Below are 12,229 nucleotides of genomic sequence, written 5' to 3' on the forward strand. Positions count from 1 at the left end.
ATAGGCTAATTTTAATGCACTTATTTTTATTTCTTAGAATTAAGATCTGACACCATTCATTGTACATAAATTGTACATATTATGAATAAAGACATGTTTGATTTGATTTGATCCACAGATATTCTATTGCCAAGCCTCTAAGACATTCATTGACTGCATTCTTATGGTTCTCTTTTAACGGAAGGGAATTACAATCACTAGTTTTTGTTGTTGTTTTTTTACGCTAGGCTTGAGCCTGGAATTGTTTTTCACATTACTTCACTCACTAAGCTACGGTTACAGTCCTGCTGAGCTTCTTTTTGGTAGGAAAATCAGTAGCACTGTTCCTACTTCAGACAAAAAATTGGAGCCGATGTGGCCAGACTTGAAAAATATTAAGGCAAGGGACACCTCAGACAAAGAAAACCAGAAGCGAAACTACGACAAAAGACACTGCGTAAGAGAGCTACGAGTTTTGGTTGGGGGGAAAAAGTGTGGGTGTCTAGCCTGAAGCGATATGGAATAGTGGATGGAACAAATTCCAACTCTAGAGATTACATGGTCAACATCGATGGGAAATTATATAGAAGAAATAGAGTCTTTTTAGTTCCCACAAACAATAGACTCCAAACGCGTGAACAGGGAAAATAAATTTAAAAAATAAGAGAAGGGAAGGTGTAGTGACAGCTGACAGCTGGTTTAATATTATTCATTTAATTTGCTAACAACACATGTTATGATTATTGTTTGTAGTTTATATTTTAGTTGTTACCTAGTTATTGAAATAAAAGATTGTACATTTTTCTTGTGACATATTATTTCACCGCTACAGTTATGTTTTCTGGTTACTGGCCCTACTCATTATGGGGTAGGTTTTTATAAAAAAAACTTATGTTCCCTTGACCTAATAATGGGAGGGTCACCTTCACACAATTTGATAAGGTCATTTGTATTTCAGTTTGTCGATCGTTGGTTGGATTGAGTTAGAACTTTTGAGTTCAGTTTCCAGGAAAGTGTTAGCTTATATAATCCTCTTGTAAAGGATCTGTCTTGAAGTAAACTTTGGCCAGGTTGTCTTGCTCCATTTTCATCTCAGTAATTTCTGTCCAGTTTATTTTTTCCTTGCTGTCATCAAACTGTCTGATTTTCAGAAGTCGTAAATTTTTTGAGAGTTCTTTAAAATCCTTGAAGTCTTATGATTCAAGTTCTCTGACTTTGAAAGGATTTTGCCGTCTAGCTAATGTGAATATGGTCGCAAGTTGAGAGGGTAGGAAGACGTCTCCTGCTTGAGAAACAGCCGTACCAATGGCGCTATGTGCTGAATCTCTCTCACTTTGGCCATGATATGGTTTGAAAAATCAAAGTGATGTAGGCCTACTTTATGTTATTGTTTTGTGCCACTGTAAAGAGCAACATTGCGGCCATTATTAAATTTTTGTTCTGACCGCTGCATCCATCAGCATACAGAACAATGTGTTCTTTGTGTGGGTTTAGTTCATTCAAAGCCATATAAACGCATGTGGATATCTTCATTGATGCCCTTGGGTTTTTGTTTAGCTTCATTAGCTTAGTCTGCAGGTTTGCTACGGCGGGAGTAGGGCCTATTTAAAGTAGTGATAGGGTGAATTTCAATCAGGCTCCAAAGTTATTGTTAAGATCGTTTGTAATAGACTAGGCAAAACCAAAAGCTTAATTTAATATTTTTTTATACAAATTGGTCATCCCCGAGGGCGTTTGGTGGTGGGTCATTTACTGGTGCACTCACCCTACGACTAAAACTAAGACATTTTAACAATTCCTTCATGTTTCTAAATTATAATGTGTTATGATGCAAATAACTAATAGATACCTTACCTATAAAACTAGTACATCTCCAAGACTGGTTGATCCAGTCTGGGGAGACGATTGGCTTCCCCTGTCCCAATACACAGAGGAACTTTACTGTTCGACGGACTTTGTCCGCAACCAACAATGAACAGTCTATTGGGCACTCCACAACTGATCCTCCTGTTGAAAATATATAGATGTTCAAATATAAATTGAATTACCTATCTTTATTTTTTGAATTAATATAGGCTAATATATCCAAATAGCTGCTATACCTGTGCTTTACAACAGGAAGCACACGTGAAAAAGAATAAAGTTATTCATCAGATCTGCTGTATGGAATAATTACATGATCTATCATTGATTTTTTCATCAAAACTGAATTGTACTGCGTAGTTAGATAACATTTTTTTATTCAGGTAAGGGTTCACAATTCCTAGGCTAACTAGTGCAGTGTATAAGTGGCACTATGCGCGTTTAAAAATTCTGTAACTGTAAGATTAATTTGAAAAGAAATGCTTACTTTAAAGTGTTCTTACTTGAAAGAAACCCCTACTTATAATTGAAGTCAATAGAAAGAAAAATCTCAAGCAAGTAGTGTTAGCCATAAAATGATTTAATTTATATTTATAATGTTTATTGTTTGTGAGGTACAACCTGTAATACGGTTTTTGTTGGACACTTAAAATCTGTAGCAATTTACTTTCAAGGGTGTAAAGTGTACGGAAACAAAACAGTTTCAGGCAAATTCAGCTAACTGCTATAGATAGGGTGAAGTTATTAAAATCTTAGTTAAACATGATGGGAACACAATCAACTTCTTCAGAAGAAGAATCTGTTGGTTCAAAAGCAATTCAAGCCAGATTATGAATATCTCGATCCAAATGTATTTAATGAACTTGGACCTGTTCATGGTATCGAATTTGAGACATTTTATATGTAGCTGGGTATTTGGCTGCTGTTCCATACAATTTTAGAATATGTATTGTATAATCTTCAAGAAAAACTGGTAATATTGGAATGAATACAATTAAAAATAAAAACATCACCAATATTTGTGTGATGTGTCTGATGAGTGATGACAATGCCTGCATAGCTGTCACAAGGCCTCATAAAATTAAAAATTCATTAAATATTGGTGATGTTTTCATTTTAAATTGTATGTTATAATTTTTGTCGAGCACCACTAGTTAACATTGTACAAGGCCTACATGATTGTAGAGGTAAATATAAAAAAAGCCCCCCACACACTACCAGACCAGACCGTCTGGCTGCAACCAGACCGTTTTGGACGGCTCTACACACTCCCAGACCGGACATTCGAACATTCTTAATTGAGACACCGTGGTGAGAACTCCAACAAATGGATAAAGACTGTCGTGACAGTCGTCCGTCTAACAGACAGCGCTACACACTCACAGACCAGACAAAAATAGTGGTGGGGGAACCTAAGACCATCTGTGGTCTGAGGGTTCAACCATCCAACACGCAGACAGTCTGGTCCGAGACAATTGGTCTGCAGACAGCCCCACAAACGATAAGACAAGTGCCAGACGCCAGACCAGACGGTCTGGTTTGGAGGTCTGGTCTAGTAGTGTGTGGGGGGGGGGGGGGGGGCTTAAGAAAAAACTTTGATATAAACAAATGTCCTAAAGTGCCTAGTTTTCTGTCTTTGTGTTTGTTGTGTTTTTTACATAATTTATAATATCTTACAAACCTCCTAAGGTACTTATTAAATTCAAACTTGGTATGTGCATGTGGAATAAAAATAGTAGGCCTATTTCAGAATGGAGTTTCAAGTTTGTACTTAGTACAATTTCAAAATAGCAACCGTTTTTTGTTTTTAAGGCTAAATATCTTAAAAACAATTTCCCATTAACTCTGATAATAAAGATTATGACAGTCGGACAACTAACAGTGGAGAAATCTCAGATTTTCTGAATAAAAACACACACATTTTTAATATGCGGTCCGAATTGCAATAATCAGGTTGGATTTTTTCATTTGGTAGACACATCTACCAAATTTATACGCCCAGTCGTTCTCTCAAATTAGTGGAGACAAAGAAAAACAGTTTCCAATTAAATATATGGATTACACCTTAAATTAAATTTAGTGTTAAGTTGTTTCTGTATGATGTGTATAATTATATCACTGTATGACGTGTGGCACATTGTGAGTTTTTTTACCATACAATGTTGAATGCAATTCACTGTAGTTCACTAAATATTTTAGTTTAGTTTATACTACAGAAAATATTACCAAGTTTTTTCACTTGAGACTCCCATGCAGAGTTCATAAGACCAGATGTAAACAGGACCTTTTTCCCTTTTGTTCCTGACCTTCGAGGACTGTGAAGCTGAAATAAGGAAAAATGTGAAATAAGACATTGCCAACCGAAAAAATTTTAAACCAATTTCTAAAACTTGAGTGTAGAAATAGGATTCATAAAACATGATTATAAACTGCTGGAGGGTACTTTAGTCCATTCACAAAATTTAGGCGGTTTGTGATGAAGTTCCCCACCACATGCCCCAAACATGCTAATGTTTCTAAACATGCCTCTACGGTACAAGCTCTCAACACTCTAAACTAATTTGTTTCCAATTATTGTTTGCTTATTTGTGCTCTTAACATATCAGAGCTTGCAATGGGTGGGGGTAAATTAATGTTTTACTATTATTTAGAAGCTAAAATCACAAGTGAAAAAGACTAATTTACGGATTATCAAAATGATTTTGTAAATTTTTCAAGAAACAATTCAAGTTTCAGTTCATCCAGGGCATAGTTTGGATCTTTGAAAATATTTTACTGTATATTTCAACTCGATAAACACTTAAATAATAAGAGATCCTTTTGTTTAGGACCATGTTTATGTGGTAACCAGCCGGCGGGTGAAATCCTCTTAATATATGATGTATGTTGCAGCTGGTTGACAGTTTGAATAAATTTTCTTTATATTTACTTGTTTTTGTTTATGTTTTCTGTTTATATTTTACTTATATTAATTAGGAATTATTGATTAAAGTGCCCCATAAATGTAAAGACTAAGATAACAAGTTGAAGCAAGAATATATAGTGTATACAGTGTAGATGATATCAGCCTTGGAAAAGTTTATGACAGAATTTTAAATTCCACTATTTAGATTGATAAAAAGCATATTTACATTGATCAACATACTTTGAAGGGTATTTAAACTAAAGTTAGTTTATTTGCAAAGACTGGTGACATTTTGGAATTTTACTTGTTGAGATTGATAAAAATATTATTTTTGAAGCTTTTCATTTATTTTATTTTTTTAAATTTGTATTATCTTATTTACCTAGTTAAAACTAGATACAGTTTAGTACAGTAATTGAGAAAAAGTTACTTACTGAAGAAGGAGGGTCACTTCTCATTGAACTTTGACTAGAATCACTTCTTGATCTACTTCTGGATTTTTTGTTTTTTGTTGTGTTTGATGTAGTCCTTTCTCCTCCAACAACAGGAGTCTTAAATACTTCACTGTGCTTCTTGCCATGGTTCATAGTTGAATTTGAAGGATCACTCATAACAGACTCAAAGACAGTTGTATCTTGCATTTTCTTGGATTTTTTGTTTGGGGAAAGACCTCTATCACTAGATGACAGAGAACTATTGTCTTCATTTTTATCTCTGAATCGAGCTGGTTTAACTTTTGGACGTCCAGAGATTCTATGGCTTGTTAATTTTTCTTTATAGCCTTTACTAGCATTCAAGTTTTCTAATATATCATTGTTTTTGTTCTTACCAGTAAGTTTCGTTTTTGTTGTATCTTCAACAGAGTCAACCTGTAAACGTTTCTTTTTTATACCTTTGTTATTTGTTTCACTAGAGGAAATGTTAGAGGTTGTTTCTTCTCTGGATGATTCATCTTTCTTTTGACTACTTTTTCTTGCATTAATCTCAGCAGACGGCTCAATTTTGTTTGACATTTGTTTGTTTTCTTTGCACTCTATCTTGGAAACTGACTGCTTTAGACTGTCTGCTTTGTCTTTCATTCTCCTATTACTTTTTCTAATGTTTGGTTCAGCAGTACCAGTGTCAGGAGGTTTGGTGGAAGACCTGTTGATGACTTCTTTTTTCTTTGCTATCATTTTTCTTTTCTTTAGACTAGAGTGAATGCTATCAATGTTTACTACAAGTTCTTTGTTTGACAAAGAGGTGTTTTCTACTACATTTGAAACAACTCCAACTGATGTACAACTATTCCTTGTTTTAACTTTGTCTTTATTGCTAGACAAGACAGGTGCTTGTTCAGAATGTTTTGATTTTTCCACAGGCATCATATGTTCCATATCATCCTTTTTAGTTATTCCTGAATGATTTTGTTCTTGTTCTGGTTTTTTAGCTGAACTATTTGAGACAGAAGATGTATCTTCATTTTTCTCAGATGATGTTACCTTTCTCCTTCCCCTACTACTTCTTCTGACGGTTAACATTTTTACGTTAGAAAGCTCTTTAGATTGTGTATTAGTTAATTTTGAGTTCAACTTATTTTTTGTTTTTTTGTTATCTAGTTCTAGTTGGTCGAGTTTTGTTTCCTTACTTTGTGCCAAATCCTTGCTTGGTACATCAACACTTACACTGCCATTTGAGTCTGTATCATTCTTTTTAGAATGTAGTAGTGAAACATCACTGTTTCTTGTTGATCGTTCAGCTTCATTTGAAAGTGTTACTTGGTTTTCATTTTCAAGTATAGGTTTTATAACTGATTTCCTTTTTGTTAAATTATTTTTTGATTCTTCACGTTTATTTTTGTAATTTTTGCAGGCAGTTTTTATTACTTTCTGAATTGGGCTTTCTTTTATTTCCAATGTATTATTTATTTGCTGGTCATTACTGATGGGTTTCTGCTTTGAAACATCACTTACAGCTTTTTCTGCTTGGTCTTCCACACCTTTTTCAATCAATTTTGTATTCTTGGATCTCTTGGCTGGAGATTGATCATCGATGTCAGACTTATTTGAGTTTCTCGTAGTATCTTCGTAATTAATCTCGACTGACAACCTCTTTAGAGGAATATGTAGTTTAACTTTGTTTTCAAGCATGTTGGACTTAAAGGATTGTTTATCCGCTATATCATTACTGAGTCTTTTTTTTTCAACTGACTTTTTGTGGTTGTTTTTTTCACATTTATGATTCCTCCCAATCTCTTCTGGGTCGCCCTTTTTGGTACTACTAATAGTTTTATCTTCATTTTTATTCATGTTTTTATCTTTTCTTGGCAATTTAGGAGGTTTTGAACAACTAACTTGTTCCCCTTCTAAGGATTCAGCTACTTTTTTTGACACTTTTCTTACCCTTGGTGTTTTATTTAATGCCAAAGGTAGATCATCTAATTGTTTATGTTGGTCTGTTGTTGGAAAGAGACAATGCCTTTCTGGTGTATTATTTGCAACTTTGGCAAGATCTTCTGTGCAAGGTAGATCAGGACTCTCTATCACACTGACGATTCTTCGGGGTGGTGTTTTTACTATAACGTTCCTACTAGACTTCTTATTGTTTGGTACTGCTTCAATTCTGAATGGGGTTGATGATCCACAAGGTTCATCAAATATTATACTGTGATTTAAAGCTTTGGACACATTAGGCAAATGCTGTCCTTTTACAGTCGAATCATTAAGAAGCTTTCTTGAACTCCCGAAAGTTGACACATTTGTACCATTTCCGACTGTCGAACAAATGTCCATGTCTCCCAAGGTCATTACATCATCTTTATTTTTATTTGAGGATTCATCACTAACAGCTTGTTTGGGTTGATTATCAATCCTCTTGTCACTCTGAGGATCCTCACAACTTAAAGCTTGCTGAGCTTCCTGTTCCAACTGCTCTAGTGGGACCAATGCAAGCAGACTATCAGACTGATTACTGCTTTCATCTAGGTCAGGGTTATTTCCAGAACTCATATTCCGAATTGCATGGGGATTAACAATGTCCTTTTCTACTTGGCTACCCAAAATAATTTTGTCGGGATCACTTTGCATTTGTATAGGCCTACAGTCATTTTCTATTTCATCACCCTTATCAATGTTTGCTTCGCGGCTTGTCCTATCATGTCTGCTGTTAGTTTCTTCTTCTGCACTGGTTTTTGATTCATTTACAAAAGAATAAAGCTGTACATTTATTTGGGTTTCTTCTGATTCAAAGTTTTTATGGTCACTAGCTTCATTGGTATACCTGTGTCTACTTATTCTCTGTTTTTGGCCAGGTATATGATTTTCTATGAGATTTAGATTCAGTTGTGTTTCTTCTAAAAGATTTTCATCATCCACTGGCTCTGATTTAGTGCATACTTCTTGTTTAACACCCGGATTTACTATAGATGTGGTTTGTAAAGACGTGTTAACTTGTGTGCAAGCATTGTAGATATCATCCTCTAATTCTACATTATTATCTGATTCTGTTGGACTGATTGATTTGTGAGATTTGCTAAGTGATTTACCTTCTGATTCAGCCTCTAATTTTTCAAATTTAATATATTTTACCAAATTAATTTGAGGTCCCTTATTCAGAGATTCAGAAGATGTGTTGGAAAGAATTAAATCACTCATTTGTACATTTTCATCAATGTGCGGTGTGACCATTTCTGTATCTGCATCAAATATTTCTGTAGAGATTACAGGATTTATTTCCAAAAGTTTTTCCTCATTCAAAACACATCCTTGTGTTTCTGCTTCAAATATAGTTTGATCCTCTATCTTTGGCGGTTGTTGAATTTCTGAGCTAAACAAGTTTTGTGTATTTTGATCAGGCGAAATAGCAATTTTATTACAATCAAGTTTTTCTGTCATGAAAAACATATCTTGATCTTGAGTGTCAGCCATGGAAAAGATGTCTTCAGATATGTTATTAATATGTTTTCTTTTGGAATCTGCCTGTTTTTTTGCCACAAACTCTTTAACAGTTTGAGATGGCGGAATAAAGTCTAACTCATCTTCTGTTGAATCATCTGAGTCTTCTATAACTTCGATCCTGCTTGAAGATGGTTTGTTTTTGTTCTCTTCCAAAAGAGAGGATTCATTTAGGTCGGAGTTGTCATTTCCATTACAACTCTCATTTCCATGAATCTCCTGAAAAATCACTTTGAATTAGTTGCATTAATATAATATTAGGAAGAGGAAGTATGAGAAGAATAAACAAGTCAATAACAATTAATTAGTATACTTTTTAAACTATAGAGCTATCTCAAAATTCTCTCACTACAGGTACTTGACATTTAAAAGGCTTGAACCAGGGGGAAATGCAGCTTCCAAGCGACCCAGAGTTTTGACTATCTTGTAACTTTGATTCCAAAAAATAGTGATCAGTCAGTAGCACATTTTTAGAGATGGTACTGGGACCGGTAAAAACCAGGACACAAAAATAAGGGGAAAAAGTACTGCTTTAAATCACAACAGACGAATGTCAATTCTGTAATAATCATCAGCTATGAAATTGGTCTTGCCTTAGTTTAAACAAATCGTATTGAAAATAATAAAAATTATTAGATAAGTCGTTATAAAAGTGTATAATCATAGCCAACTTAAAGATAATAAAAACACTCGTAAAAGGAATGTTAAGATAACGATGTTTCTATTCTTTCTCTTTGCTTTGTTCTTCTTTTTTTTTCTTTCTTAGGTTTTTCTTCATCCAAAAATTGTACAATTCACCATATTTATTTATTTTATTTATTATCAATCGTCACAATACATCAAATTAATTGACAGGTGATTTGTCCATGAGTCTTAATTAATACTAAAAGTAGACTAAAATTAAAAATGAGAAAATTAAAATCTATTTTTGCTCTGATAAGAATTCATCGACACTTTAAAAAGCCTTCTCCAATAACCATTTTTTCAAGGTTTTTTTAAAGCTAGCTACGGACTCTGTGTTTTTAATGAATGTGGGTAATTTGTTGTAAATTTGTGGTCCCATATATTGAGGGGAGAGGTGGAACAATTAAAGCCTATGTTGAACCGGTTTGATTAAATTTTTAAATCTTGTGTTATGAGAATGGCTATCCATGAATAATCCTATATCACCCTTCACCATTAAAGCGAGTTGATAAATATATGAACTATATAAGGTTAAAATTTTAAATACAGTAATATGAACAAGTCTTTACAGTGTGCAGTCTTAGGAACTCTTGCGATCAGTCTGATAACTCTTTTTTGAAGAGTTAATATTTTTTTAGCCCGACAGGAAAATCCCCAAACAATTAATCCATAGTTCATAATAGAAGAAAAATAAGCGTGATATGTCTTTAATTGTGTTTCTAAATTTGTGGTATCGAATTACACGAATAACAAATGTGGCAGAGACTAGTCGTTTTGAAATATTTTTAATTTGTTTGTGCCAATTAAGATTTGAATCAAGAGCTATTCCAAGGTAGTCTACAGAGTTTTCAGTTTGAATAAGAGACGAGTTACAATTTACTGAAATATTTGAACTTAAACTAGAGGGTGAAAACTGTATGAATTGTGTCTTTGACATATTCATTGAAAGCCCATTTACTGAAAACCAGTTCTGAAGCGATTGAAGCTCTTTGGTGATAATGAGATGCATCGGCTCGTCGGTTATGCCTTTGCAGATGAGAGCAGTGTCATCTGCATATTGAAAAATACTCATTTTTGGGTACTTACGTATTAAACGGAGGCCACATTTTGTCAGCGCGCTGCGGCGGTTATGTTAGGTTGGGTTATCATAATAGAAAGTATAACTCGTCTGGTATCGTTCGATTCATAACGAAGCGGTGAAAGTCCTACACACATAATATTTACGATAACCCAACCTAACATAACCGCCGCAGCGCGCTGACAAAATGTGGCCTCCGTTTAATACGTAAGTACCCATTTTTGTACTATTGCAAATGTCATTAACGTAAATAATAAATAAGCAAGGGCCTAAAATTGATCCCTGGGGTTATCTAGATATGATTTTTAAACCATTTCAGCTCAATATTTTTTACACCAAGTCTGCTAAGTTTTTCAACCAGTATATTGTGATCAACACAATCGAAAGCCTTGGACAGATCACAAGTACACCTACCGTCTGTTGAGATCCATCCAAGGCCATCGTGATGTTGTCAATCACATTGGAAATTGCTTTCTGACTACTTAAATTTGATCTAAAGCCAAATTGTAATGGGTTGAATAAGCTATTTTCTTCCAAATACTGAACCAGTTGAATGTTAATAATTTTCTCAAAGATTTTTAAAAAACATGGCAACAAAGCTATCGGCCGATAATCAGAAGGATTGTTAACATCTCCTTTCTTAAACAGTGGTTTCACATCAGAGAATTTAAGTTTGTTTGGGAAAATGCCTTGCTTCCAGGACTGGTTCACTAGTCTGCAAATAGGTCTCTTTATGATTTTAGAGACTTTTTTAATTACTAATAGGGGAATTTCATCCCACCCACAAGACTTTGTGTTTCTCAAAGACCCAATAACATCTTCAATTTCTTTATCAGAGACACTTTTGAATTTAAATTGTAACTGATCCTGACTAAGTTTTTTATTAACTTGAGCTTTATCAAAAAGACCCATTGCTTTGCTTATGTCTTGCCACATTTACAAAAAAACTATTAAACTGGTTTGCCAACGATATTAAGTAGCTTTGCTCAGTTCCATCTCCTCCTGTTATTTCAACAGGAGTTTCAGAAGAATGTGTTTTAAGACCAAGCTCATTTTTCACTACTGTCCAGGAAGCTTTTATTTTATTAGTTGATTTTTTGATAAAATTATCATTTGCTTTAAGTTTTGCTAAAGATACAACCTTTTTAAATATTTTTTTATAGTTTTTGAAATAAATTAAGAATGTAGGGTTATTATTTTCTTTTGACACTTGGTGTGAATATTTTTTCTCTCTGCTGAAATTTTAATTCCTTGAGTGATCCAATTTTTTTTTTTTACTTATGATTTCTTGTTTCAACTGTTTTTGGAAACGCTTCATTAAACTAATTGTATGTCCCAAAACACATTTGAATATAATAATAACTTTTATACCCAAACTGAAGGAACGGCTATGGGAAATCCACTATCATGTTTTATAGCAAACATATTTATGAGCCATTTTGAAACAAAAGCAAAAGAAGAAATGACGTATTTTCCAAGAACATGGTTAAGGTACGTAGACGACATATTTGCAGTTTTTGATCGGAATGAAAACCTTAATGACTTTGTCAACAAATTAAACTCCATATATCCATCAATAAAGTTCACATATGAGGTTGAAAATGATAAGAAGATCTCATTTCTGGATGTACTAATCCTACGGAAAAATTAAAAGCTCGAGTTTGATATTTACAGGAAACCAACCCACACCAATAGGTTTATCACTCAAGATTCTCATCACCCTCCAGAACAAAAAAGATCAGCGTTTAATTCAATGGTATATCGCCTCTTAAATACTCCACTGTCCCA

At 34.0% G+C, this 12,229-nt stretch overlaps 1 protein-coding gene across 1 annotated transcript in view; it reads right to left on the minus strand.

Annotated features, from left to right (window-relative positions):
* Positions 1-12,229, minus strand: part of LOC128988631 (uncharacterized) — a 44,455-nt gene that overhangs the window by 8,954 nt on the left and 23,272 nt on the right. The window contains exons 7-9 of the mRNA XM_054410106.1: positions 5,182-8,898; positions 4,069-4,165; positions 1,834-1,986 (exon numbers count right to left, since the gene is read on the minus strand). Coding sequence (XP_054266081.1) covers positions 1,834-1,986; positions 4,069-4,165; positions 5,182-8,898 — 3,967 coding nt within the window. The remainder of the gene's footprint in view (positions 1-1,833; positions 1,987-4,068; positions 4,166-5,181; positions 8,899-12,229) is intronic.

Source organism: Macrosteles quadrilineatus, unplaced genomic scaffold (assembly GCF_028750875.1).
Source record: "Macrosteles quadrilineatus isolate MER2022 unplaced genomic scaffold, UCM_ALF_1.0 Scaffold_1__1_contigs__length_201487025, whole genome shotgun sequence".
Taxonomy (NCBI): domain Eukaryota; kingdom Metazoa; phylum Arthropoda; class Insecta; order Hemiptera; family Cicadellidae; genus Macrosteles; species Macrosteles quadrilineatus.